The sequence below is a fragment of the Drosophila nasuta genome, chromosome 2L (assembly GCF_023558535.2).
Source record: "Drosophila nasuta strain 15112-1781.00 chromosome 2L, ASM2355853v1, whole genome shotgun sequence".
Lineage (NCBI taxonomy): Eukaryota > Metazoa > Arthropoda > Insecta > Diptera > Drosophilidae > Drosophila > Drosophila nasuta.
The window spans coordinates 25,897,744-25,925,332 of record NC_083455.1 but is presented as its reverse complement, the minus strand read 5'-3'; the positions used below and the strand labels follow the sequence as shown (position 1 = coordinate 25,925,332).

Sequence of the window (27,589 nt, the reverse complement as noted above, 5' to 3'; positions counted from 1 at the left end):
AAAAGATAAACAATCTTCAGTCTACATACAAGTATATCCACCTACCCAGTTACCTCTCCGCTCTCCTCTACACTTTTTGCCTGTCTCTCAGACTTGCAGACTTGAGTTCTCCGAACAGTTGCGAGTCGAGCGCAGTTGTCCGCTGTCTGGGCAATTTGATTATTTGCCAAAAACAGACTACGCAGTTAGAAACAGGGGTTACACCCACATAAACACATGTGGCATGTAAATAGCTCACAAAGGGCAACAACAAAGTTTTTGGGCATTGAAATTAATCAAGAAAATAAACGCTTGGCAGCATCAAAAATACGAGTACGGCAAAAGGGACGAACGACGGCACTTTGCATGAACATTCAGCTCACAAGGACAATGCCAGGAGCAGAGTTAGAAACAGCAGATACAACAGACAGTCAGAGGGTTGGGTGGAGCTAACTGTCATCCTCTTCTGGTTTCTTGTTGTTGCTGTTGTTGTTGCAATGCATTAAAATGACATACCAATTTGCGTTAAGCAAATAAGACGAGACTAGTTTTAGTCTTTTTTTTTGCTTTGGGGTTGTCTCTGTCCGTCGCAGAATGGGATTGATTTTGTGCTAAGCTTTAAGTTATCGTAGGTTTTCAGGGTTGGCTTTAACATTGGCAAATTTAATTGTAGATAGCGTCGGAAATATGTGTGATAAATGTCAAAAAGATAGGGATATAGTAATATAAATTAAAAACGAATATCATGGTCAATATTTATACCCGCTACCCATAGGGTAGAAGGGTATTATAACTTTGTGCCGGCAGGAAATGTATGTAACATGTAGAAGAAGGCATCTCCGACCCTATAAAGTATATATATTCTTGATCAGCGTCAACAGCCGAGACGATCTAGCCATGTCCGTCTGTCCGTCCGTCCGTATGAAACACTGGATCTCAGAGACTTTAAGAGATAGAGCTATAATTTTTTTTCGACAGTATTTGTTATGTTTGCACGCAGATCAAGTTTGTTTCAAATTTTTGTCTCGCCTCTTTCCGCCCCCGAAAATCAAAAAAATCGAATAACAAGCGTAACTTTAAAGCTAGAGCTGTAAACAATAATAACTATAGTATTTATGAGTCCTGAATTTTATTGCGATTAGATTTTGTATGGACAAAAAGTATATTTTTAGTATTTTTGTAGTATTTTCGGTATATTTTAAAAAAATATACCGCAATATTTTCCTTTTATTCGAAATGGGTAGCGGGTATCTCACAGTCGAGCACACTCGACTGCGGCTTTCTAACTTGTTTTTGATTGTCTTTAGAGATTGAGTGTGCTAAATTTTGTCCCCAAATTTAATGATCTTTCTGTTAGTGCAGCTGAATGGGGAATCGATTAAAAATGGAATAGTTTGCACATTTGTTTAGCTGCTGAAAATGCGCGCCAAAAAAACTGAACAAAAAGATTGAATTCGATAGGAATTCGAAAGGCAAACCCCATCCAATTGTTAAAAAAAGAGAAGAAATCAATGCCCAAGGCCAAATGTCCCTTTACTTCCGTATTTTAGCGCCGTCTTCCTACTTAGCTCCCCGCTCCCCGCTCTCTGCTTCCCTTCTCTCATTATTTATTAACGTTTATTGATTTCGACTTGCTTGGAAATCTGCCACAAAAAATCTCTGTCAAATGCAACCCTTCGTCCCTAAAAATCGACCCAAAAATTGTACAGAAAAAAAAAATAAGATGCATTTTCCCAGATTTCTTTGTCAAATTCGCGCCGTTTTCTGTGTCTTTGAGTTTTCAATGTTTTTTGGGCTAGAAAATAGACAAATAAAAAGGAGGAAAAAAAGCAAGAAACTCAAGGGTAAAATTTGAGGCTCACTGTCAAGGATTATTGAGGATCTTCCACAGTTTAGCTGTAGCGCAAACACACTTGTAGTAGGGTCTTGAGGGTAGTTGCAACCCCTAGCTGTAATTCGGGGTGAATCTATGCCAATAATGCGTCATTTTTTAACGAAAAAAAATTTGTGTAATATATGAAGAAAAAAATGTGAGGTAAAAACGGTATTTTTGCGTTGAACAATGCAATTTTTCTGGGTGATTTTTTTCAATTTTTTTATATAGTTGGGTGCTAGGGTAAGAAAAGATATTGCGGTTCTTTGCTACCGTTTTTTTTTGATTAGCCATGACAGCGTCTAACGGAATTTTGCTGAAATTTTCTCACAAATTCTCAAGCAATTTCTCAACTCAATTTTGACGCCATTTTGTGAATCCTTTAGGGGGTAAAACCCCTTTTCTTAAGGTATATGCAAATTTAACCCTTAAGTCGCTACTCCTCCTTCTACTTTTTTCAATTGCGCAACCATTTTTTAAATAATAAAATATTACCTTAGGCAAATGGGATTTATGAGCCATTGCTTTACAGCTTGTAAAGCGGTTTTATTGGATTTGTCATTGCCACCCTCCAGTTCCTCCCCCTTGGTGAACTCAATTGGCCATAAGCTGCTCAGGACCTGGCACAGTTGGTATTGACACCAGTTCACAGTGAGCTTAATTTAAGTTTTTCTTTTTTCCATTCTTTCACTGAGTTTGTTGAGGGTGCGTGTTCGATGCGATGTCAAAGGTTAGAGACATGCAATTGTGGTACTGAATACTGAATGCCGCAGGCAGCCGCAACCTTTGGCCAACCACCCACTGAAAAGTGGTTTTAAATTCCATTAAATAAAGTTGTTAAGGTTTTTGTCTCGCACTTCCCTGCATTTTCACGCATATTTTCTTCGCACTTTTGTAAAATTTATTAATATTTTAGTGCTTTCAAATGGAGTTTAGATGTTACCATTGGGGTTGTCCCCACCTCTCAAGGGATGTTTACGGGAATATGAACAGCAGACAATGTTGAGCATTGAACACGGCATGTCATTGGTATTGTATTAAGTGGAGTGCTAGTAATTGAGTTTATGTTTTTACGGTGGATTTATATGGGGGAGTTGGGTGCTATGGGGGCAGTTTAAAGATGGACATTACTATGTGAAGGAGTGAAGGTATATTGGCAGTTTAAGGATAGATAATACTATGTGACAGTGATGGTATATCGGCAGTTTAATGGTATACAATACTATGGGCGATTGCTGAGAAATCTATTTATGATGTAGACTCAAATTAAGAAAATATAGTTGTAAACTATATATTCTAAGAAATTTTTATTTTCTTCTTATGAAACACTTTTACTGATAGATCTATCTAGTACGTAAACTGCATAAAAAGACTCTAATTAAGTAGATATAGATGTTGACTATAGATTATAATAGATTAGTTATAAAATACATTACTATTCTGTGCCCATGAAACACTTTTACTGAGTAAACTATTTATTATGTAAACTTAATAAAAATACTTAAATATTGTAGATAGAACAGATCAGTTATACAAGTAGAAGGGTTTATTATTCTGTTCCTATGCAACAATTTTACTAAGAGAACTATATAATATGTGAACTTTTTATTATGCGACTCAAATTAAGTAGATATGGATGTTAACTACATAATATTCTAGATCACTTATAGAAAAGTTTATTATTCTGTTCTTATGAAACATTTTTACTGAGAGAACTATTTATTATTTGAACTATATGGATATCGACTATATTTTATAATAGATCAGTTATAAAAGAGATTAATTTTCTCTTTCTATCAAACACTTTTATTAAAAGATCTATTTATTGTGTAAACTGAATGAAAAGACTCAAATTAAGTAGATATGGATGTTAACTATTATTGTTATTAGTTATTATTCTGTTCTTGACTATATGTTGTAATAGATCAGTTATAGAAAAGTTTATTATTTCGCTTTTATCTAACACTTTTATCTTTAAGCCGTATTGTCGCACAGCTGAAATCTGAACTGCTGTTAAATAGTGTTATCATTAAAGGTGGCAAAGCTGTGCTCACAGGCAACACAACATCAATTAGTAGCTAGCCAAGAGAAGTTGGAAATATATAGAAAGAGACGGCGACTTACCTTTGTTCATTGTGGGGCTGCCAGAGTTGCCATCGCGACAGAGTTGACCATTTGGCTGCTGTTGTTGCTGCTGCTTGGCAGGCTCGTAAATATTTGACTCCTTATGAGCGGCAGACGGAGTGGAAGCGAAGGTGGCAACTGCATCTCCTGCCAACGTTTGACTCTTGTGTTGTGTACTTGCTGCTGTTGCTGAAGGTGTTGTTGTTGTTGTGGCTGTTGTTGCTGTCATGGCATTGCCATTGCCATCATAGACGACACCATGCCAATGATTGTTATGGCCATTCGACTCCAACTGCGAGACGGAATTCGTCTGCTGCTGTTGCTGCTGTTGTTGTTGTTGTTGTTGCTGTTCCTCTGCATCCTTGTTGTTGTTCACATCCTGTTCCTGTTCCAGCTCCAACTCCAACTCTTGCTCTTGCTCGTCGGCAAAATCACGCAGTCGCTGCTGCTGCAGTTGATGCTCGCGTATGAGACGATCTCGTTCGTGAAAGTGACGCACGAACAAATGCTCGCCGCCATTGTGGTGTTGTGGACGTGTGGCAAGTGGCACGTTTAGTGGCTGTTGTTGCTGCTGTTGCTGTGGGGTTAATGACTTTGTAGCATACAAACTGGCACTGGCAAATGTCTCTGTTTTCGCATACGCCAAGCTCGGCAGACTATTAATTAATGTGCCCATTGTACTTGCTGTTGTTGCCACTGGCTGCCTGTGTTGTTGTTGTTGCTGTTGATAATGATGTTGAAACATAATTTCATGCAGTGGTATCAGAAAGTCCGGCAGCGATTTGTGCGCTTTGGCAGTGACGGATGCTGCTGTTGTCGGCATTTCCATGCCAAAATATGGCAGACATGTCTGCGATTCGACACCGACTCCCACATCAAGACCGATGCCTGCGAGGAACTGCGGGGGGAGAGTTGTCTGACTGGCTGTCACATAGGAAAGCAATTCGTTGTCCTTGTTGCTGTTGTTATTGTTGTTGTTATTATAATTATGATATCCTGCGACTGGCCTCAAATACCAGGGACTTAGCATTGTTTTCGTGCGACAGCTTGCCCCGTTTGATGGCAGGCACAGAGACGGCGGCGCTATAAATCATACGCAAAACAAAAAGGGGTAGAAAATTGGGGTAAAAAACACACATGAAAACGATTGCATTTTTATAGACACAAAATGAAGTGCGAATTTGTCGCTTTTTACACCAAAAAAAAGAGAGAGAGTGCTGTGGCATATGTTAAAGGGTTGCACATTATCATTATTAACACCCGGTTCAGCAACCCCCTCCCCCCTATCATTTACCTAACCCATCTGGCTGAAGTCCAACTCTGCAAAGTTGTTATGTCACTATCAATTACTCATCATTATTGGGCCCCGACCCTCACGCATTGCTACGCCTTTTAGGCCTTGTTTAACCCCCTTCCCTCTCTCTCTCTCTCTCTCTCTCTCTCTCCAACCCACCCCACTTGCAACTGGCTGAGTCAGGGGGTTGCACGCCATTTTTTAATGTTTAATCAGTTCGGATCATCATTCGATTCGTTTATGACTTTGATTGATTATCAATCGGTACATAATTTCCATTGCAAAAACGTTTTACACGAAATCCTAAACAAAATCTGAACATTTGCGCAAAGTGTGGGCGTTCTTAGCGATAAGCGTGCCAAGACACGCCCATTTTTTAGTTCCAACACCAGAAGCAATTCAACGTTTTGTAACTCTATTATAAAACTGTTTGATGACCTTTCATATTTTTAGGGAAAAATATTAAAAAGATGAAAATGAAAGAATGATTTGTAAAATGTTGTATAATTTCATTCATTTTAAATGTTTAACTTCACAATCTAAGCCTTATAATAAATAATTATTTAATTTTAATTGAAATTTTATTTATCATGTGTTTGTGTTATATTTTTAAAAGTTTTATTCATATTGAGGTAAAATCAGGAAGTGATTTTTAAAATTTTGTAAAATTTTATTGCTTTTACTATTTAATTATTTAAATTTTCTTTATCATTTTACATTGCTTAAAAGATATATTAGTTTTTAAGTGAAATGAAGAAATGATTTTTTTAATTTTGTAAAATTTCATTACTACTAAAATAATTGAATTTTCTTTATGAAAGATTTGTCTTATCACATTGTTTAAAAGTTTTATTAGTTTAAAAGTAAATGAAGAAATAATGTTTTAAATTTTATTAAATTCCATTAATATTTAATGAAATTTTCTTTGTGAAGTATTTGTGTTATACCATTTTTTTTTAATTTTTATTGGTTTTAAAGAAAAATGAGGAAATAATTTGAAAAATGTAGTAAAATTTCATTGCTTTTACACTCGAATTATTAAAATTTTCTTTGTCAATTGTTTTTTTTAAAGCTTTATTACTTTTTAAAGTAATATGAGGAAATAATGTTTAAAATTTTGTAAAATTCCATTGCTCTTACAATTCAAATATTAAAATTTTCTTTGGCAGGAGTTTGTTTTATTACATTGCTTAAAAGATTTATTAGTTTTAAAGTAAAATGAAGAAATGATTTGTTAAATTTTGTAATATAATATTTCATTAATTTGCCTATTTAAATAATTAAATTTTCTTTATGAAAAATTTGTCTTATCACATTGTTCAAAAGTTTTATTAGGAATGTAAAATGAGGAAATACTTCTTAACATTTCAAAAATTTTAAAATTTAAATTTTGTATTTCCTTAAAAAAGATTAAATTGTTTAAAAGTTTTATTAGTTTTGAACTAAAATAAAGCAATGATTTTTGAAATTTTATAAAATATCATTAACTTTATCATTTAATTTTTTATATAATATTTTCTTTATCAAGTGTTTGTGCTGTACCATTTCTTAATAGTTTTATTAGTTTTGAGGAAATACCAAAAGAAGTTTTTCTATTATTCCGATAATTAGCCTGTGTGAGGTCTTCTACAATATGATTGAAAATATTAATAAAAACGTAGAAACTCGCAACTGCAACGATCATAAAAAAAAGGAAAATAGAAAATAGAGATTGAGACAGCATATTAAATGCGAAAATCGTTAAAGAGGGATCTTTAGACAACGCAATGCTGTCACATTTTTGTAGCTAGGGAATCTGCCCCCGCTTTGCGTTGCGTTGCGTTTCAGCTCGGTTGCAAGTCTAATGTGTTTGCCAGCCGGTGCATGCAACAATGGCACACAAAGGATAAAGGATAATGCCGCAATAGAAATCAAAGCGCATATAAGAAAGCAATAAAGGCAGTCAAAGGAAGACACACGGCTTCAGGTAGTCGATAAGAATGCCGAAAGGATGTTGGCGGGTGCGTGTTAATCGCCATGTTGCAGGTAAAGTAATCGCAATGTAACAATGCCAAAAAAGAGGAAAAAAACTGAGAATAGAAACCGCCAAAAAAAAAAAACGCAATAAATGAGGGGGAAGGGGAGCAGGAAAAGGATCAGAAGCGGTGGTAACTGGTTAGATAGATTTACCTTTGTTGGCGTGCTCGATTTGGTTGGCACAGCTTGCGTTAAGATGTAACCAACAAAAAGAGAAGAAGGATGCAACAAATTGAGCCTGAAAAAAGGATTTAATTTTCAGTTTTTTAACAATTGCCAACTGTGGCTTGTGGCCATGCAGCAGCTGCAGCTGGGAAGAGAGACTGTGGCAACTGTCTAAGCAATGGAAAGTAATCGCAGCCTGACGCAAACTTTCACCTTTTCCATCTTCATTTCATGCAACAAAATGTGGCCTTATGGTCCGCCTTTCAATGGCATTCACCTTGACTGGCACATGCATTCAAGTCCTTTGACAGGCATTCAATCGCGTTGAGTTTCTCTCAAGTAATTAGAAGTCAGCTTTCGTTGCAAAAGCCACGCCCTCATTTGAAATCGGAATCACTTTCCCCTGCGTTCGCATTTCATTTTCATAATCCATGCCACACTTCCTTCCAATACCAGATGCCTGGCGAATTTCCTGTCAACCCTGAGAGACCGTAACCCTTTTTTTTTGCATCTTTAAGATAGGTCGCGTGGCGGGCACACGACACGAAGCGAAGGGAAAGGAAAGGAAAGGGTTAAATGTTAACTAATATTTTTCCTATTATGTCAAAAATTTGCTGTCGTTTGCTTTCTGGGTCACTCGATGACTTCCTGGCTCCCAAGGTCCATTAATTTTCGACATTTTGGTTTTGTTCTAACAGCTCATATATCAACGGAATACCATAATATTCACATATGTATCTTTTAACATCTTTGCAACCTGGTAGCTATATTTATAACCAAATCTACACTCATTATTCAAGTTTTCAACGCTTTATTTTTGACTCTAATGAACATTTTGTGGTCAACTACTCGAATTGAGATTCTCTATGCATCATTAGCTCTAACGCCGCATTATTTTTCCATTCATGCAGCGATTACACCGGGTCCCCTTTTCTCTTTTATTTAAAGCTCTCTTGCAAATGAAATGAGCTCATAGCTGATGCCCAAACGGTAGCTTTATTGCTTTACAAATTACCAAAAAGATCAAAGTGCAGTGAAATTTATTAAATATGAATAAGATGAACAGATTTTAAGACAGACATATATTCAAATTTTATTTTATTTTTTACATATTTTCAGATTTAATAGAGTATGGATAAATGGTCTATGTAAGTTTACTATTTTATATATTTTTCATAATATAAGTTTTGCCTATTAAGATATAAAAACGTGTTGCAAATGCACAAAATTAAATTCCGTAATGAATCAATTTTCATTCAAACTTTCTACTACAAAATTAATAACGAAAACCAGACGTGCTCGAATTTAAATTAAATCCACACATAAAATCACCGGCAGAAGAGCATTTAGAAACGTTTTACGTAATAATTACGGCTATTATTTTGAAATGGGGTCATTAACATGTGACATTCAACATTCAATATCCAACGCAGCACAAAAAACCAAACAAACATAAATTTAAAATTGTTTAACCCAACAACACTAGCAACAAGAACAACAAAACTTTGATCTATAATTAGCGATAAAATAGGTTATAAAATGAAATAGGAAAAAAACGCCAAATGATAACTAAAGAGTGATAAGAGTTCGAAGAGTGCTTAAAAGATACATTTCTTTGAGCATCGCGAACTTTTTGTTTAATTTGGAGAATGTGTCTCAGTCTCAGGGCAGAAGATTTCGCTGAAGATTTTGCTCGAATCTGATTTGGAATAACAATAAATTTTTCCACCAGCTAATTGTGGTTTCTGTGGTGAGTTTGAAGAATGATCTGGGATTAGTGGAGCCATTAAAAAGGGCTAAAAAAAAACAAATACTAAAATATATACGCGTCAGCTGTGCCAAACAAAGCGTGGCATAGTGATGGCAACGTGTCGTGACACGAGTCTTTATGTATTCACGAAATGTCGAGAAAAGTAGTATAGCTATTTTTTCTTCTTAATAAGATACAAGATTAAAGCTATGATCTTTTTTTTTTTTATTTTAAGTTACATTTAGAATATTTCAACATAAAAATGAAAAGATTGTTTAAAAATAACAAGATCTAGACTAGGATTAATCTTCGTTACAATTAAATTAAACTTGGCATAAAGTAATGATAAATTATAGTAAAAATGAATAGATAAATTAGTTTGCTCATTCAGATCCAAAGTTTATTTAAAGCACTTTAAACGTGTTTTTTAAATTTCTCCACGATCCCAATTATTGTTCTTCTTATTTTGGCAATCACGCTCTCATATCTAACCGATTAAATTCTGGTGTAAAGTTCAGAACTTTGGTGGGCTTCATCTGTTGCACGTGTGTATAAATTGGTGGTGCTTAGAACATTACCGGCAGTTGCTTTGCGCTTTAGCCATGGCCTACACGTTGTTAGCCACGTTAATACTTGTCGCTCTTTCGCGTTCATCCGCTGTGCCAAAACCCGCGTCACTTGATCTCTTCGCCCCACTTCCGGATTTCAAACACAAAGAGGAGCTATTGGAGCACTATGGCGACTTTATGTTGTCCACGATGAATCGCAGCGTGGATCCTTGTGAGAATTTCTATGAATACGCTTGCGGTAGCTGGAAGGAGTCAAAGATGTTGACCGAAAAGGCACGGAATACGAGCGTCTTGGGTGTCATTCAGGAGCGGATTAACGATCAGATTTTGGCCTTCCTTCAGAATGCCACGCAAGAGCAACTGCAGGATAAGAATCATTCCACGAGTGCCGAGTGGAAGGCCAAACAGTTCTTTGCTAGCTGTGTGCAGATGAAGGCGAATCTCTCTCTGGGCTATGAGAAAATCATGGGACAGCAGGACGATCGTTATGCGGTGGAGTGGAAGCAGCATTATCAGAATGTCAGCCAGGATTGGATCTACCTCAATTTCATGTCCCACTACGACGTTTATCCGCTGCTCCCGATGAGGTTGCACTATAATACATCGGGTCGAAAGTTTGATATTCTACTCTCGGGACCTTCCAAGGCACTGGCGAATGTTAATGAGGAGCAATTGCAGAATATGACACGAGATTTCGGCATCATCGATGAGCAGAAGCGTAAAGATTTCCTCTCTAACTTTGCGAATCTTACGCAATTTGAACGGAATCTTACGCAATTGGCTAAACATCGCAATGACACGGAGCAGTTGAAGTTGGGAGAATTCATTACCCGCCATAAGGAGGATCGCTTGAATTGGACGCGTTACTTTGATGTGGCCTTTAATGGCACACAGAGATCGTCCTGGCCAGTGATTAATCTTCTGGAGGATGTGGGTGAACTTGTGCACTTCCTGGAACGCACGGAGCTAAATGTTTTACGCTCTTATGTCCAACATCGTGTGCTCATCAAGTTCTACGAGGTGTGGAAAACAAAGACGAGGAATGGAACTTTAGCCAGTGAATGTCGCGTCATCACTGAGACTTACTTTAATTATGCGCTGTTGCCTTGGTTTATTGAGCAAAACTTTGACAAGGAGCGACGTGCTGATGTCTTAACTCTAGCCAAGCACATCAAAGATACGTTCTATGATCTGCTCGATCAATACAGCTGGTTGGATGATGAGACACGCTCGGAGGCGAAGACGAAGTTATCATCAATGGATATTCTGGTTGGTTACAGTGATGATCTGCAACATCGCGAGATTTTCGATGCTGTGTACAGTAATCAGAATATGACCAACGATTGGTATGAGAATCTCGTCACGCTTGAGAAGAATCGAGCGAAAGTCAAGCTACGATCGGTGGATAAAGCGTTGATACCACAAGTTCAAATGACACGCATTGCGAATGCTTACTACGCGGGTTATTTCAACCAGGCTTTCATTGCCATTGGCATATCCCAGTGGCCACTTTATCACGTCGATTTTCCTGCCGTGCTCAAGTTTGCTGGGATTGGAAATATTGTTGGTCATGAGATGGCTCACGGATTTGACTCGACGCTCTATCAGTACAACTACGATGGAAAGAAGGTTAACTGGTGGTCAGCTGCTTCGTTGCGCAACTTCAAGGAACGCTATCGCTGCTTGGAGTCGCAGTATAACAAATACATTCTGCTGGGAGTGCAGACTAATGGCACCCTGACATCGGGTGATAATATTGCCGATAATGTGGGTGCTCGAATGGCGTATCGGGCCTATGAGAGGAACATGGGCAGCAAGGCGTGGCAAAAGAGGCCGCTACAGGGAATTGATTACAACAACAAACAGCTCTTCTTTCTCAAGTTCGCTCAATCCTGGTGCACGGGAGCGGATAACGCTTCGAAGCTAAGCAAAATAAAGAGCGATGAACATGCCTACGAAGAGTTCCGAGTCATTGGAACACTTAGCAACATGCCCGAGTTCAGTGAGGCTTTCAATTGCAAACTGGGAACGGATATGAATCCGCTCAAGAAGTGTGTTGTTTGGTAGCGCAATAAAGAAAATATATTTAAAACAATTGAATTCGTATTCTAGAGGTCAATCTTTGTAGAGGAAATTCTCAATATGTATAAGATTAGTTCGATATATTATATTTTTCAAAACTTTAAATCACTCTTTGTAAAGAAAGTTCTCGATATTTGTAAGATTAGCCCGATGTCAACTAACATAATAATCCTTAATATCTCTAAAGATCTCAGCGACAGTTTTATGTCGGCAATCAAACCTTTCAAGCACTTCATAACGCCCACGCAAAAACAAAGATAAATGTCAGACTATTGTCCCAGAATTTAGTACAGCTGATGATGATGCGTTCACATAGAATAAGAACTAATTGATTTTAGGCAGAACCTGCAGAGTGCAGCCTGCAATATACGATGGGCGAGTCTGTTAATATTTGTCTTTGACTTCGAACCGGGTGACACCTTTCTCATTACGAATTAATGGCATTTGAGCGCAGTTGAACAAAAGCAAAGACAAAGGAAAGAATAGAAAGAAAGTCAGCAGAAAACTACCGAAACGTTCGATCCCAAAAAAGGTGTAGAAAGTGAAGTTCTGTACTGAGAGCAACGTCACTTCAGCTGAAAAATGGTTATGCTCAAAGTCAAAGAATAACAGTTTTACTATCATTAGTCCGTGCAAACGAGATCGTACTGAGAATAGACAAAGTGCCACGCAAAAGTCAGCAAAAAAAAAAAAAGATACAAGAGATGCCTGTTGCATACCAAATGATCTGGTGTGTCAGTCGGTCAGTATTTGTTTAAGGATCTGCTGTGAGTTTATCGTATCTATGCTGTCTGTCAGTCGAACGGCCTAACGGATTTTCATGCATTTGTTATGGATTTTCGGCGCCAGGTCTCTTATTAGCCCTCACAATATTCAGGTAGTAGTTGGTTGTTATCCTTTAGACTCAGACTCTCAGCTGGAAATGCGAATGCGTGACTTGTCTGACTCTAACTCTGACTTTGGCTTTGGCTCATAATCTGCAGGTCATAAAATCAGCATAGATCATTAATTTTACAGTTTCTTTCTTTCTCTTCTAACTGACTTTACCCAAAATGCAAAGTGTGCAGGCTCCGTGACCTGCCTACACACATCTACTAAGGTGGTCTCTCTATTCTGTGCTGGCTGGTATAAATCAAATTGCAAATCTTCAATTATTTAGCTGGGAAATTCAAGTGCACTTTCCCACTTTATCTCATAATTGCATTTGCAGCAGCACAAGCACAAAATTGCCGCCACAATGCCCAGTCAAATTAGCCAAGACGAGAGCGACCATTTGTAATCTTCTAGCCCCAGACTCAAGCATCGCTTCGCTTCTCTGCCTTTAACTATGACTCTGTGGCTCTTAGGATCAGGTTCATGCCTTCAGCTTCAGCTTCAGTTTCAGTTTCAGGCTGTGTGTAGTGAGCGCATTAATTTCATTTATGTAAACCATTGGAACAGGGCTTGTCTTTTAATATGAAAGGCGTAGACCGCGTAATAAAAAATCAACTTGCCGAGCGATGCTGACGCTGCTGCTGCTGCCGCTGCGCTGAGTGGGAGCCGCTCTGCAGCAATCAGGTCTGTGAGCAGACAGGGTTGCCAAGGTTGTGAGGAATTGCTGAGAATAGCAGACGATATGATAGAGCAAATGTGATTCAAAAATAATCTCAAAATATTCAATGAGGTATATATTTTGCCCAGTGACAAACTTTTATAAGATTCTAGGAATATTGTGTGCAGGCAGGGTTGCCAAGGTTGAGTAACATTGCTGAGAAACTGATTGAAAATAATCACAAAATAATCAAAGAAATGTATTTTTAGTAGAGACAAACTTTAACAAGCAAGCAGGGTTTCCATAGTTGAGTAAGATTGCTGAGAATAGAGCTAATATATGAGAGCAACTGTGATTGAAAATAATTGTCAAATTAATCAAAGAAATGTATGTCTATAGAAGAGCCAACTCAGCTAACGGTAACAACACCAGAAATTAGGTTTTAATTTTAATGGATGGGAATTGCAACATTTTAAGAAACAAGAACAAAATTATTTTTTTTTAAGATCGAAAAAAATCTTAAGCCAAGATTTTCAATTTACTTTTCAATATAGATTAAAACATTCTTTAATCAAATTTTGAAGTATTAAAAAAGATGTTTTTAACTTACAATACAAATTTAGGATTAAAATCTTGATTAAAGTTTGTTTTATCCTAAAAATCTTATATCAAGATTGTTCTTTTTAAGATCGAAAAAATCTTAATTCATGATTCTTTTTTCATGAGTTTTTCTTTTCTGTGTGTAGCAGAGAGAAACTTCAAATAAAATGTTTGTATTTGTAAATTAGGAAAATATTTCGGATGCTTCTGTAGCATCCACTTCCTGAATTGTTTTTTTTTAATTTAGAAAAATCTTAAATCAAGATTTTTTAATCTAGTTTTCTTTCTCTCTGTGTAGCAGAGACAAACTTGAATAAGATTTTTGTATTTGTAAATCTGGAAAATATTTTGGTTTTCCTCTTCCTGGATTGTTGTTTTAAGATCCAAAAAAAATCTGAAATCAAGATTTTTTCAATCTAGTTTTTTTCTCTCTGTGTAATTGTTAATATTGTGCCATTAAAGTTGCCTCGACAACCCTGGCTGGTCGAGTATTGTATAAACAACTTGCCAAAACCATGTTACCATAATTACATGCAGAAAGTCTTTTAAGCCTTGGTTGGCTTCCGCCGCAGCCGCAATCTCAGTCGCTGCGCACCCACTTCCTGACACCCCCAACTCCCCCAAAAAGAGATTCTGGCGACTGCGGCTCATCATCTCTGCTCGTAGCAGCAACAGAGCAGAAATTGAACAAATGGGCGTCACGGCAGCCGCAGTTGCAGCTGGGGCAGAGAGACAGAGGCAAGTACCAACTACCAACTACCAAAACAGTTGCAAGAGCCACCAACCACCGCGGTGGTTGGTGTGGTGTTCATGGTGAATTATGAAAATCGTTGCGAAATTAAGTTAAGAACTTTTGCAGCAGGAAGCCAAGCCACAAAGAGCCACGAACTGAAGAAGGTTGAGGCTTCTTGTGGCTTTGCCTTTATTAAATGGAGATGATCAATTTAAATATTTCGTTATTGTTGTTCTTGTTGTTGTTGTTGTTGTGCGTGTGCGCCTGACCCAAAGGTTTACGAATTGAAGCTGACTTAGAGTTGGAGTTGGGGCAGAGTTGGGGCAGAGTTGCTTGTTGCTCTGCCTCTGCCTCATCTTGATGCAACGCGTTTTACTGTTCAACCTGCTGGCTGCTGCTTCTGCTTCTCCTCTTCTGCTCTCCTCCTCTGATTTGTATAAAAAATGTGCTTCATTTTATTTGGACGCTCTGCCGTCCGCCTTCGTTCAGTAAACGCCCCTCAAAAAAAGAAGAAAGAAAAAAAACACGAAGCTCGCGCCGAAAATGCGGCAAACAAATCGCATATGGATCGCTGGGATCTCTGTGGTCTTCCACTTCCACTTTGTCTTGGCTTCTGCATTTGCTCCAACTTGCAACTTCGTTTTAGATACTATATATATTTGTACCCTGCCTCTTTCTCTTTTTGGATTTTTGCAAACGATTATCTAAATTGCATACGAAATTATTTTAATTAAAAATCTAATTTTCTTCCCTGACTTCTTCCCACCAAAATTCTCATTGGGGGTTTTCCTTGGACTCTCGGTGCTCCTCCCACTTCTAGAACTTGTTACTTAACATATTGCATTCTTGCACTCGACTCTCAAGACGATGGGAAATGTTCTTATTACTCTTATGCTCGATAGCCGTTGCATTTTGTGTGCATTGAAACCCTTAATTTGACGCGATTAAAACGATATTAGTGCGGCTTTTATATGGTCTCATCGCATATGTTGCACTCGTCGCGTATGTTGTTGCATGCCTCATTGACAGAGAAAAAGGTCTCTCTCTGCTCTCGAGGTGTGAAGTTGCCACGGCGTCAGCTGCTTACGTGACCATTTCTACGCCATTTATTGATTAATGATCTACTATTTGGATATATTTTTGAGCTAATGTTTCTCCCTTACTCGGAGTCTCGCTCCGTTTTTGTACTTGTATAATTAACGCCTTTCCGGTTGTGTTTTGTACACTTCTGAGACAGTTTCCAACTAAGAAATGCAACTAGTCTTGAGCCGAGGAATCATTAGGTTAACGGAAATAAAAGGTAATAGAAGGTATTCTATCTTAAACATATTGCAAAGAGCCTCTAAAGAGTCTCTCTCTCTTTCATATTCTCTTTACTAACTTATGCACTTTATTCAATTAAAATTGTAACTAAAACTTGACTTAAAAATCAGAGTTTGACCTTTAGATTGATATCTATTAAAATCTCATATGTAGTATAATACTATTTTAACTTAGAGATGTTCTAAGAAGCCTCTAAAATATCATTCGTATTCTTTACTATAACTTTTGCACTTTATTCGAATAAAATTGTAGCTCAAACTTGACTTTAAATTGTTTCTTTAATCAGAGTTTGATCTTTAGATTTATATCTGTTAAATTCTCATATGTATTATAATACTATTTTAACTTAGAGATCTTCTAAGAAGCCTCTAAAATATCATTATTATTTTCTACACATTATGCAATTAAAATTATAGCTAAAACTTGACTCAATTCAGAGTTTGGCTTTTAGATTGATTCTGAGAAGACTCTAAAGTATCATTTATATTCTCTAGTCTAATTTGTAGTATATTTCAATCAAAATTTTAGCTAAAATTTGTTTTCAAAATGTCTCTCGAATCAGAGTTTGAACTTTATATTGATAAATATTACAATCTCATATATGTATTGTAATACTATTTTAACTTAAAGATCTTCTGAGAAGACTCACACATTATACAAATAAAATTGTTCCTAAAACTTATCTTCAAAATATCTTTCGAATCAAAGTTTAACCTATAGGTTGATTTAATTTAGATTCTCATATGTAATATAACACTTTTTTAAGTTACATATCTTATGAAAAGACTCTAAAATATCACTCATATTCTCTACTCTAACTTGTGCACTTTATTCAATTAAAAGTGTAGCTAAAACTTGATTCAAATCATATTGTGACCTTTAGATTGATATCTGTTAGATTCTCTCATATATAGGTAGCATCGATTAAGATTGAGCCACGGCATGATTAATTAATTGATGCAAGTGCAATTTAATTAGCCACCAACCGATGCATAAAATTTAAATAAATGTTTGATTTGAATTTAATTGCTGGCAAACATATAGAGAGAGAAGAACCTGTCTTGTCTTCCACACACAATCTCAATCTCTGATTGAATATAAATCAAAGCTGCCAGTGCAGCAGCTCATCACATCAGCAGCTGCAACCACAACAACAACAACAACAGCGATTGTGCAGCCCACTGAAGAGATCATCAAAGGGACGCGCTAATCACACGCTGCGCCAAATAGGATCTAATTTCCACACGAAACTCATTTTTTATATTATTATATTCAACAATGAATGCAACGTGAATATATAGAGAGATCATAGAAGACTGCCAGTTGCAGTTGCAACCTCTGACTGACGGATGTCGGCGTTGCATTCAAATTTTGCGCACCGCACGAAGATAAATGATGAATGCAACTGGCAGGTAGGGAAGAACGAAAGAAGAAGAAGACGAGGAAAACCAACAACAAGGGGTTAGCAGGTTGTCAGTGGCAGTGGCAAAGGTTAGCAGGTTACAGGTATTTTGAGCTGCCGTTTTCGATTTGAATTTCGACAATAATTAAGCGCAACAATGGATTTATTGAGTTTTCTTTCCATAATCTTCATTGTAGTTAAACGTCGAGCTGATCTGCGGTTCAGACTGAGCCTACAATTAGTTGTGCCCCCCTCTCTCTCTCTCTACCTCATCATCATCATCAACAGCAGCAGCAGTTGCCATTGCAATTATCATAATTATTTTCATTCATGCGGCGATCTGTTGAGATACAACTCCTCGACTCAAGTTCGAGATGCGAGTCTATCTTTGAGGTTTTCAGTTTTCAGCTTGATTGCCAGAGATACATTTACAGCGATAAGTCTGCGCTCTGTCAGTCAGAATCTTTTGTGAATGAAATGCTGTTGGTTTTCCCTGACATTCACTGACGTTGAGCTTAACGCCGTTTCCTTTTGTCTTTCCGCGTTCTCAGCACTCAGGATGTGCATCTTGCATTCAAATTTTCCTCTCTATTTCTTCACGTTTCCGGCCAAACTCATAAAGAGTTTGCAAATGAGAAATAATGAGATGTAGATGGAGGGTAATAAATCTATCAATTATTATTAAATATTAATAAGTGAGTTATTTTTTGAATTTGAATGCGTTTTCTTTGTTCTAATTTTCAGTTATTGATTCCCATTCGAATTTCTAAGCAATCATTAGCACTTAACTTCTCAAGCTCTAATTAAAGTTACTTTTCAATATCACTTTGCCATTTAAATGGGCAACAAATATTAAACTTAAATACTTCCCAGGTTAATAAGTGCATGTTTTCCCCAGTGTCGATGTTGTTGTAATACTTTAATTGACAATTAAGAAAATTATGTTATCATATTGTGTATCGCACTCGGGTTTAATTCGTTCGCTTGTTGCACTTTCGACAGCCATTTACGCCTTTAGGTAATTGTTTCTCTGTTGCTCAGTTTTTTCGTATTTGTTTTTGTTGTTTCCCCCCAGTTCCCAAGCCACTGTTAAAGTATCTGTAGTTGTCTATAAATGCAGCTGTATCTGCGCATTGTATCTGTATCTGTATCTGCGGTTGCACTTTGCGCTGCTTTCCCATGGTTAAATGGTTAAATGCGGAGACTCGCTCGATCATATTGAGAAGGAGGACGTCATATTGTGCCATTTGTACATGTAACGCGAGTGCACATTTAAGGCAAATTATTATGAGATGCGATGTGTGTGTAATGGCCTATGAGCCAACTTAGCGGCCACTTGGCTAACAAAGAAACAAACTACAAACAACAACGATAACAAAAAAAACCAAATCTAACATTTGCTTAAATTGGATACAATTTCCGGTCGCGTGTTGCAGCGTTTTGATCTCTTTTTTTTGTTTTGTTTTACATTAAATATTTTTTTGATAATTGCCTCACTTAAAGTTTGTTGTTATTATCGCCGTTATAGTTGTTGTTGTTTTGCATGTGAGCAGCGCATTTCCGTGTGCGAGTTCAAAAGGAAATAGACAACGATTTGAATATGAAGATGAATGAAGTCTGAGTCTGCTCTAATGAGCCTTATTCAAATAAACGTAACAAACAGCCAGAAGGGGGTCGATCTATAAATAGTGCATAGCAATTTCTGGTTTTTAACACACACACAATTGAGGTCACGTGTTTACAGTTTACTCTTCCACTGTCCCCCGAGTGAGATCATAAAATGCCATCGTCAATGCCATTGCCGGCAATTTCAATAATCGAAAGAAAACAAGATGTTTCCTAGCCCAGCAGCAGCAGCAGCAACAGGACTCTCTCTTGCACCCTTTTTTTCGCCAAAGGGCAACCCTTTATCCTGTACGTTGTGTGTGTTTTTTTGGGTCGCGGTTAAGATGGATGAAGTGTTTGACAACCCTTTCAATCTTCATAAATGTTTGGCACTCGTGGCCAGGCGTCGATTGTGCAAATGTCTGTCTGTCCCCCTTTCTATCTTTGTGTCTGTCTTTCTATCTGCCTCTTCGATTGCGTGAGTCCTTTAGCAATATTAGCCAGCTTGTAGAACGTCTCCCTTGTGTGTCACATCTTTTGGCTCTATCAAGATGTCGACGACGTCGACCTTTTGCCTTCGTCTTTAAGGGGTCGGCAATAAAAAATGAAATCTGTTTAAACGCATAAAAAATTGAAAATCTCATAAGCATGCGTATGGCACGAGTTGGGTTTGGGTTTGAGTTTCAGTTTTGCCCACACCGAGAGAGCTCTCGAGAGTTTTCGAGTTCTTGTTGTTGGCTGCTGCCTGTCAAGGGGTTAGAGCCATGAAAAATGGCAATGTTGTTGTTAACACATTGTAAATACCTCGTTTTTCACTTAACGGGTTTTTTAAGTACATATGTATTTGATTTTCACCACGCAACATGGGCGGCTATTAGAAGCTGACGCCCTATTGTGGGGCCACAACTTTAATTTAAAGTGTGTCGAAGCGTCTGCACAAAACGTTATGTTGTGACGGGTTTTAAGCCAAGTAATAAAATTTAAATGTGATATGTTTTTTTTTTTATATTTTGCCAAAAATATATTTTTAGTGTCTACAAAATGAAAATTTAAATAAAAATAAATTTTATAATTATTTTAAAAAAGTTGTGAATTGAATGAAATTAGGAATAAGCTATTTAAAGTTTTAAATAATTTTGATAGGAATGTTGTTGCGCATTTTAATACCAGCTACCCTTATGGTAGAAGGATATTTTAACTTTGTGCCTCTATGAAATGTATGTAACAGGCTGAAGAGGCATCTCCGACTTTATAAGGTATATTTATACAAGTATGTATTCCTGATCAGGGTCAACAACTGGGACGATAGAGCTATTTTAGTTTTAGAGTTCGGTTGACAATCTGATATATTTTGTACTCTATTGTAAAATGTAATAGTATGTTAATATACCAAATATAGCTTTTTTGCATATCTTAGTATTTTTGTGGTATAATTGTGGTATATTTGTGACAACTTGTCCTATTCAAAATGACTAGCTACGTTGGCCCTGGTATATTTTAGTATTTTTGTGGTATATTTTCAGTATATTAGTGGAATCTTGCTCTATTCAAAACAGCTAGCGACTTTGGCATCGGTATATTTTTAGTATTTTTGCGGTATATTTTCGGTATATTTGTGGATAATTATTCTATTCAATGTAATAGTATATTAATATACCAAATATAGCTTTGTGGCATATCTTAGTATTTTATTGTGGTATAATATTGGTATATTTGTGACAACTTGTCCTATTTAAAATGGCTAGCGACGTTGGTATATTATAGTATTTTTGCGGTATATTTTTGGTATATTTGTGGAATCTTGTTATATTCAAAAGGGCTAACAGGTATCTCACAGTCGAACACACTTGACTGTAGCTTAATAGTGTTGTATGATAAACTATATATTTTATAGAATTCTACCTTCTGTGTTCTTGTATATCTTAAATTTTAGTAAAAAGTAGAATATAATTTTAGCATTGCCGAAAATCTGTTGACAAAGCTTTTAAGTTCACTACACTCAATACAGAAGTTAAAATTATTTAACGACATTTTATAAGTAAAGGAATTTCAATTCGAATAGTTTCAATAATTTAAATAGTTATTTATTTTTACACTTACCCGAATGTTTGCTGCTGTTGTGGCTGTGACTGTTGCTGTGTTCCATCAGCTCCATGAACTCTTGCTTGACTTGAATTTGTGGCTGTCGCAGCATGCTTTCAAATGTGTTGTTGTGTGTGTTGTTGTTGTTGTTGTGCTTAACGTGGCCAGTGGGTGTATGGGGTGGACTATGATGATGTTGCTTTGTGCTTGGCTTGTGGCTGGTGGTGGGGTTAAAGCCATTCAAATGGGCGACGTAAGCGGCATAATTAACAGATGCGGCTGCTGGCAGTTGATCATTGACTGAAGTCTCAGTGCGAGCAACGCCTTTGCTAGTAATTTGAACATTAACACCTGCTCGACTTGAGATTGTTGTTGCTGCTGTTGTTGTTGTTGTTGTTGCTGCTGCCATTGCTGGCAGAGTTGTTGCTGTTGCTGCTGCTGCTGCTGCTGTCGTTGTCTTTGCTGCAGAGTCAAGCAACAACATTGCTGTCGGCTCCAAGTGTTGACGATGGGAATTGTGGTGCTGCTGTAGCTGAAGCTGTGGCTGCATCTGTTGCTGCCCAAGTGTTGCCAACAATAATGGCATTGCTTGTGTTGTTGTTGTTGCTTGTTGTTGCTGCTGTTGCCGTTTCGCGCAGTTCGTCAGCAGCAAATTGCGTCGCTTTGATTTATGACGCCAGTTGCTGCCTCTTGCTGTCTTCTACGACTTGTTGCTGCCTCAGATTATGATATTGACCCATGCACCAGCGGCGATTTTTTCCCTGGCTAAAGTTGCCTTTGCTGTTGCTGTTGCTGTGGCTGTTGCTCTGGCTGTTGATGTTGCTGTGGTTGTTGCCTGTAAATGGTTGATAATTAAAAATGTCTTCTTTTTGCTGTTGCTGTAGCTGTTGTCAGTTGTTGCTGCTGAAAGCTTAATTTGCTGTTAAGTGCTTTTTAAAATGTTGTTATTAAAAAACAGTTGCATCCCCTCTAGCAGTGATTCCCTCTTCTCCCCTTAACCCTTTGGCTGTCCACACTTCGTGTGGCTACTCTATCATCTTTGGCTGCGATTCTAGTGCCACGATAACGGAAGTAATTGATTTGCTGTCTGAACACTGGCCGCCTTTTGCCTCCCCCTCTATCAAGAGCTTGTGTAATTGCCCCTCTCTTGGAATCGGTATCCGCGAATTTCACGTGACCAATTCTGACTAATTCGCAAAGGCTTTTCGAACAAGAATGAACTTTTTTCATTCAACATTGTTGTTGTCATTTACAGCGGAAGCTTGTTGAGTTTGCGGGTTTATCGGAACCATTAATATTCTCATAAATTATTGGCAATGAGTCAAAAATTGTTAAGAGAAATTATAGAACTATTTGCTGATAAGAAGTTGTACTTGTCACAAGAAGGTCAATTAAAGTTTAAAGTCTTTCTATTTTATGAATATTAATGCTATATTAGTATATAATTATACTATATACTACACTGTTAGTATATAGTACTAAATACGTTAAATACTATATAGTATAACAAGTATATTATAATACTATGTAGTATAGTATATACTAGTATACTCTACAATATACTATATATACTAGTATACTATATAATATACTATATATATGCTATAAAATATACCATAATTAATTTTGTTTATGAATATAATTATATTAATGGTATATTAGTATATTATTATACTATATACTACACTATATACTATATACTAAACACTTTAAATACTATATAGTATAGTATATACTAACTAATATACTAAATACTATATAGTATAACTAGTATATTAGAATACTATATAGTATAGTATATACTAGTATACTCTACAATATACTATATATATACTAGTATACTATATAATATACTATGAGATATACCATAATTAATTTTGTTTGTGAATATATTTACATTAATGGTATATTAGTATTTTATTATACTATATACTACACTGTGTACTATATACTAAATAGTATATAGTATACCTAGTATATTAGGACACTATGCATAATAGTATATACTAACTAATATACTAAATACTAAATAGTATAACTAGTATATTAGAATACTATGTAGTATAGTACTAGTATAATACTAGTATACTCTATAATATACTATATATATACTAGTATAATTTTTTATAAATGATCTCATTGAAATTCTACGGAAATGCTTCACATAAAAGTGCAACAAAGCCATTAAAGTGTTCAATAAATTGAACAAGTGCGCACATCGTAAAAGCAGAATGAAAATATATAGTAATAACTTGGTCTATTATGCAAACAAAGCGAGTGACAAATGATATTTACAGACACTTTACAGTTTAAACTGTAGCAACGCTGAAACGAAATTGTTGTAAATTGAAAACAAATTGAAGCCGCTGCGATATGCGATAACACAGCACGTAACAAACATATAGAAAAGCGATGAAATCAAAGAAAAATGGAAAAATTAAACTACAATGCTCTCGATGTTGTTCTACTACGAGTATGTGTGAAGAGAGCTTCGCGTAGTCGACGATCAAATGAACGTGCCCGTGCTTCCCCCTCCCCTTCCCCCTCTTAGGCAAACACTGATAAGATAAGGGAAAGTGCAACGCTCATAAGTGTGTGGTTAATATATGGAAATGTTGTCCATAAAATGAGGCGAGGGGGCGGCATTTACATACACCTGTTCAGCGAGGTAGAGAGAAGAGGAAAGAGAGAGAGGAGGGGGAAGGTGATCGTAACAATAATGGCACTTGTAAACAAATCAATCGACAGCGCAAATTGCCGGCTTGCCAAAGTGCCGGGTCCATCATAACATTGATTGTTATCAATCAGAGCAATTGGGGCCAGGTATTGAAAAGAGAGAATGGGCTCATCGGGGGGTGTGGGGAGGGTAAAACTACATTATGTACTTTGCATGTCAGCAAGCAATTTCCGAGTATGTGAAACTCCAGAGACGCCGCCGTGCACTTCAAAGGCGTCCCGACTTGTTGCAATCGCTGCCCGCTCTCTCTCTCTCTCTTTTTGTCTTTGCTTTCTTCTCTTCAACAACTTGTTCACGTCTCGTGTGGCAGCTATTTTTAATAATTGTTCAATAAAATTGGTTATTTGCCATTTGTGCTTATGGCCCTGTTTATGTTAAATTTTCGTGATACCCTCTCTCTTCGATATGTGTGATAACTATCGTTATTTTTGGCACTGTGGCGTTTTTATCTTGTTTTAAAATTAAACACAATTTGTTGTTGTCACACTCGATTGTTATGATGGTTAACGGTTAACATACAAACACACAAACATACATGGTATATAGGCCGCTGTTGTTAATTTCTTAGCACTGTTTTTCATTAAGTTTTCATTGAATGTTCAATAACTGTTAGTAAAGATAAAAGGTATTTGATTTGATTTACTAGCTTCACACGGCTGTCGTCAATTGAAGCGATTAAATTGCTATTGTTTTTTAATGTTTCTTGCCAGTTTTTATAACTAATTGTACTAATTGTAACTTTATTAATATATGCTTTCATTAGTGAGTTGGGTAACATGCAAATTATTAGGAATTGAGTAGCTATATTAACATCTTTATAATTTCTTTCAACTTCTTTGATATATATATATTTTTTGATCAGTTATTCATTGTATTATTTCTAGAACTAAAATGATTCAAATGATTATAAACACCATAAGAATTTAAGCTGTTGGTCATATATTTATTGTTCAGCTATTTGTTGGATGTTCTCAAGAACTAAATTATGTTTTTTTTTTGTTCAAGTGATTATAAACAATATTTTAAAGTGTTTCTTATAACTGAAAAGGATTTTAAGCTGTTGATTCTATATTTCTTTTTGAGTTATTCATTGTATGTTTTTTAGAACGAAGTTTTTTCTTGATCATTCTTGATGATTATAGTCAAGATTTAAAAATGATTCTTATTTCTCAATATAAATTATAAACCCCTTTTTAAATGTTGTTTATATATAAAAATGATTCTTATAGCTCAATAAGAATTATAAGAAGCATTTTGAAATGTTGTTTATAGTTATTTGAAAATAATAATTTGGTTCTTGAGAAAAACCAATTGATTCTATATTTCTTTTCCAGTTATTTATTGTTTTCAAATGATTCTAAACAACATTTAAAAGTGATTTTTATGAGTGAATAAGTTTTAAGACTGTTGATCCTAGTTTTTAATGATAACGAATGTCAATGGAAAGCACTTGTTGTCCCGCCCACACACACATATACACACACACATACACATTCAGTTCCTGAGCTGATTAACAAGAAAAATGGTTGAGACAAGTAGAGAAAATGTCAACACAACGTAATCGATCGAGTCATCTATCGATCGAGCTTGAGTTAAAGGCGAAGGTGTCCACATAACAAGCTCCGTAGCACACATACACAACACACACTCACACACACATAAATAACTTACACGCGTGTTAAGATCTTTTTATTTTTTGAGCCGCACCTTCTGCAGAGACGCCACAATCGAATTCGAATTCGGATTCGGATTTAATTTAATTGTTTGTTTTCGGGATAAATTTAATTGCAACAATGGCGTCGCCAACGTCGCTGTCGCCGTCACCGAGACACCAACAACACTGTACTCGTAGTTGTTGTTGTTGTTGCTGTCGTAGTTGTTGTTGTTGCTGCTGTCGTCGCTGCTTTTCACGCCCTGCGCGACTGCAACTTTGGCAACTCTGGGAGCTGTGTGAGCGAGACACGCTTTTTGATTGACTTCCGACAAACGACTGACTTAAAAAAACGCAAGAAGATATGAGCAAAAAAAACAACAAAGTTAAAATAAAAAAGGCGAAAAAAAACAACACAGTTCGCAACGACGTCAGCCGACGACGACGTCCACAAAATGTCAAGCGCGCGCAAAAAAAGTAGATGATGTTGGGGCAGCGCAGCAGCTGCATGTGTGTGTGTGTGTGTGTGTGAGCTTTGCCTGTGTTCTGTGTGCTCTGCCAGCAGGTGGCTCTATGGGGAGGGCGCTGCGTTGACGTCGACGGCGACTGCGACGGCGACAGAGGCAGCGACGTTGGTAACTTGGACTTGGACTTGGAGACTCGCTGGCGTTTTGGGAGTTGGGCGCATTTTATGGCCGCGCGGCTTCGTTTTTCTTGTTGTTGTTATTTCGTTTCGTTTCTGCTCGTTTCGTTTTACTTTTTTTTTTTTTGCACGTTTCTTGGCACGAGGTTTTAAAATCAAAAGCGTGTATTGTGTGGGTGGCCTGTGTATGTGTGTGAGTTTGTGAGTGTTGGTGGGCGGGTGGTTCTTATCGGATTTCGAATTATGTATGTATTGAGAAGGGAAAATGCGAGCAGGTCCCCATTAATTTGATTTGTAGTTTTATGGGAGCCACATAAAATGCTGGCTAATAATGCAATTAAAATGAAATTGTGTTTAAATTTGAATTCAAAATTGAATTTCAATTAAATTACATTTTAAAATAACTATTCCAAATAACTATAAATACTGCACCACTGTGCAGCACATACAAAATATGCATAGGAGTATGTGTGTGTGTGTGTGCAAGAAATCAAAGGGACAAAAACAAAACTCGAAATGACATGGCGAATTGGCGATGATGGCGATGCAGAACCGAGAATTATTCGCTGCCTGTCAAAATGTGAATGTCAACGGACAAGGCAACAAAAAAAATGGAGGAGAAGAAGAAGAAGAAGCAGCAGCAGTGACAGCAACAGCAGAAGCCAATGGCAGCGACAGCGGCAAAGCGTAAAAAGCGATAAACGCATAAATTAAAATAATTACAGTGCAGCAGCAGATTTCGTTGACGTTGTTGTTGTTTTGGTTGTTGTTATTGCTGCAGTTGTCATGCACGCACATTGACAATACACGCACACACACACACTCATACACAGAGGAAGAGAAGCCACAAAAAAATGCGCGTTGCGGCAATGCTGCTGCTCCGTTGCAACTGAGAAATGCAGCTGGAAGCATCTCAGAGCAGCCAAAGACTTGCACAGCTTTGCACTTGCGTTCCACACACCAATACACACGCACACCCTCAAGAGTAGTAAATGCAGCTGTGTTGTTGTTGCTCTTGGCTGCTGTTGATTTTATTCAAAATGGTTTGTTTATGTGTGATTGAGCCACAGCTGGGGAAATGTCGACGCTCTCCACACTCACACACACTCGCACACCGAGCTGAAGGCAGCCAATAGCATTGGCGCTTGTCGCTCAGCGTGCGCATGTGCGTGGCGCTCTCTCGCTCACTCAACTCGTCAAATTCGCCGCACACAAGCTTGAGGGCTCAATTCGCCGTGTCTTTGCGCAGCATCTCTTTTTTTCGCCACGGCCGTTGCCGTTTTGCCTTTACCTTTTGCTTTTGCTTTTGCTAATTTCCGTTCATTAAAGTTGCCTTCTCAGCGACGGCGTCGTCTCGTGAACTCAACTATTTCACTTTAGCATTTCTTTCCCTCCCCTCCTCGTCGTCGTCGTCTATTCGATTCTGTGTG

General features: G+C 37.1%; 2 protein-coding genes across 3 annotated transcripts in view; one reads left to right on the top strand and one right to left on the bottom strand.

Moving 5' to 3' along the window:
- The window catches only part of LOC132798478 (POU domain protein 2), a 38,020-nt gene extending 12,160 nt beyond the window's left edge, over positions 1 to 25,860 (bottom strand). Inside the window, exons 1-3 of one of the 2 annotated variants that reach the window (XM_060810345.1) lie at positions 25,537 to 25,860; positions 21,147 to 21,963; positions 3,977 to 5,059 (exon numbers count right to left, since the gene is read on the bottom strand). In XM_060810345.1, the coding sequence (XP_060666328.1) occupies positions 3,977 to 5,059; positions 21,147 to 21,714 (1,651 nt within the window). In that variant the 5' untranslated portion in view covers positions 21,715 to 21,963; positions 25,537 to 25,860. Of the gene's footprint in view, positions 1 to 3,976; positions 5,060 to 21,146; positions 21,964 to 25,536 lie in introns of those variants that run through there. The other variant, XM_060810346.1, reaches the window with a different exon arrangement.
- LOC132799021 (neprilysin) lies at positions 9,804 to 11,837 on the top strand. The gene has a single exon (XM_060811146.1). The coding sequence runs from the start codon at positions 9,804 to 9,806 to the stop codon at positions 11,835 to 11,837; it is 2,034 nt and encodes a 677-aa protein (XP_060667129.1).
- Positions 25,861 to 27,589: the final 1,729 nt, after the last annotated feature.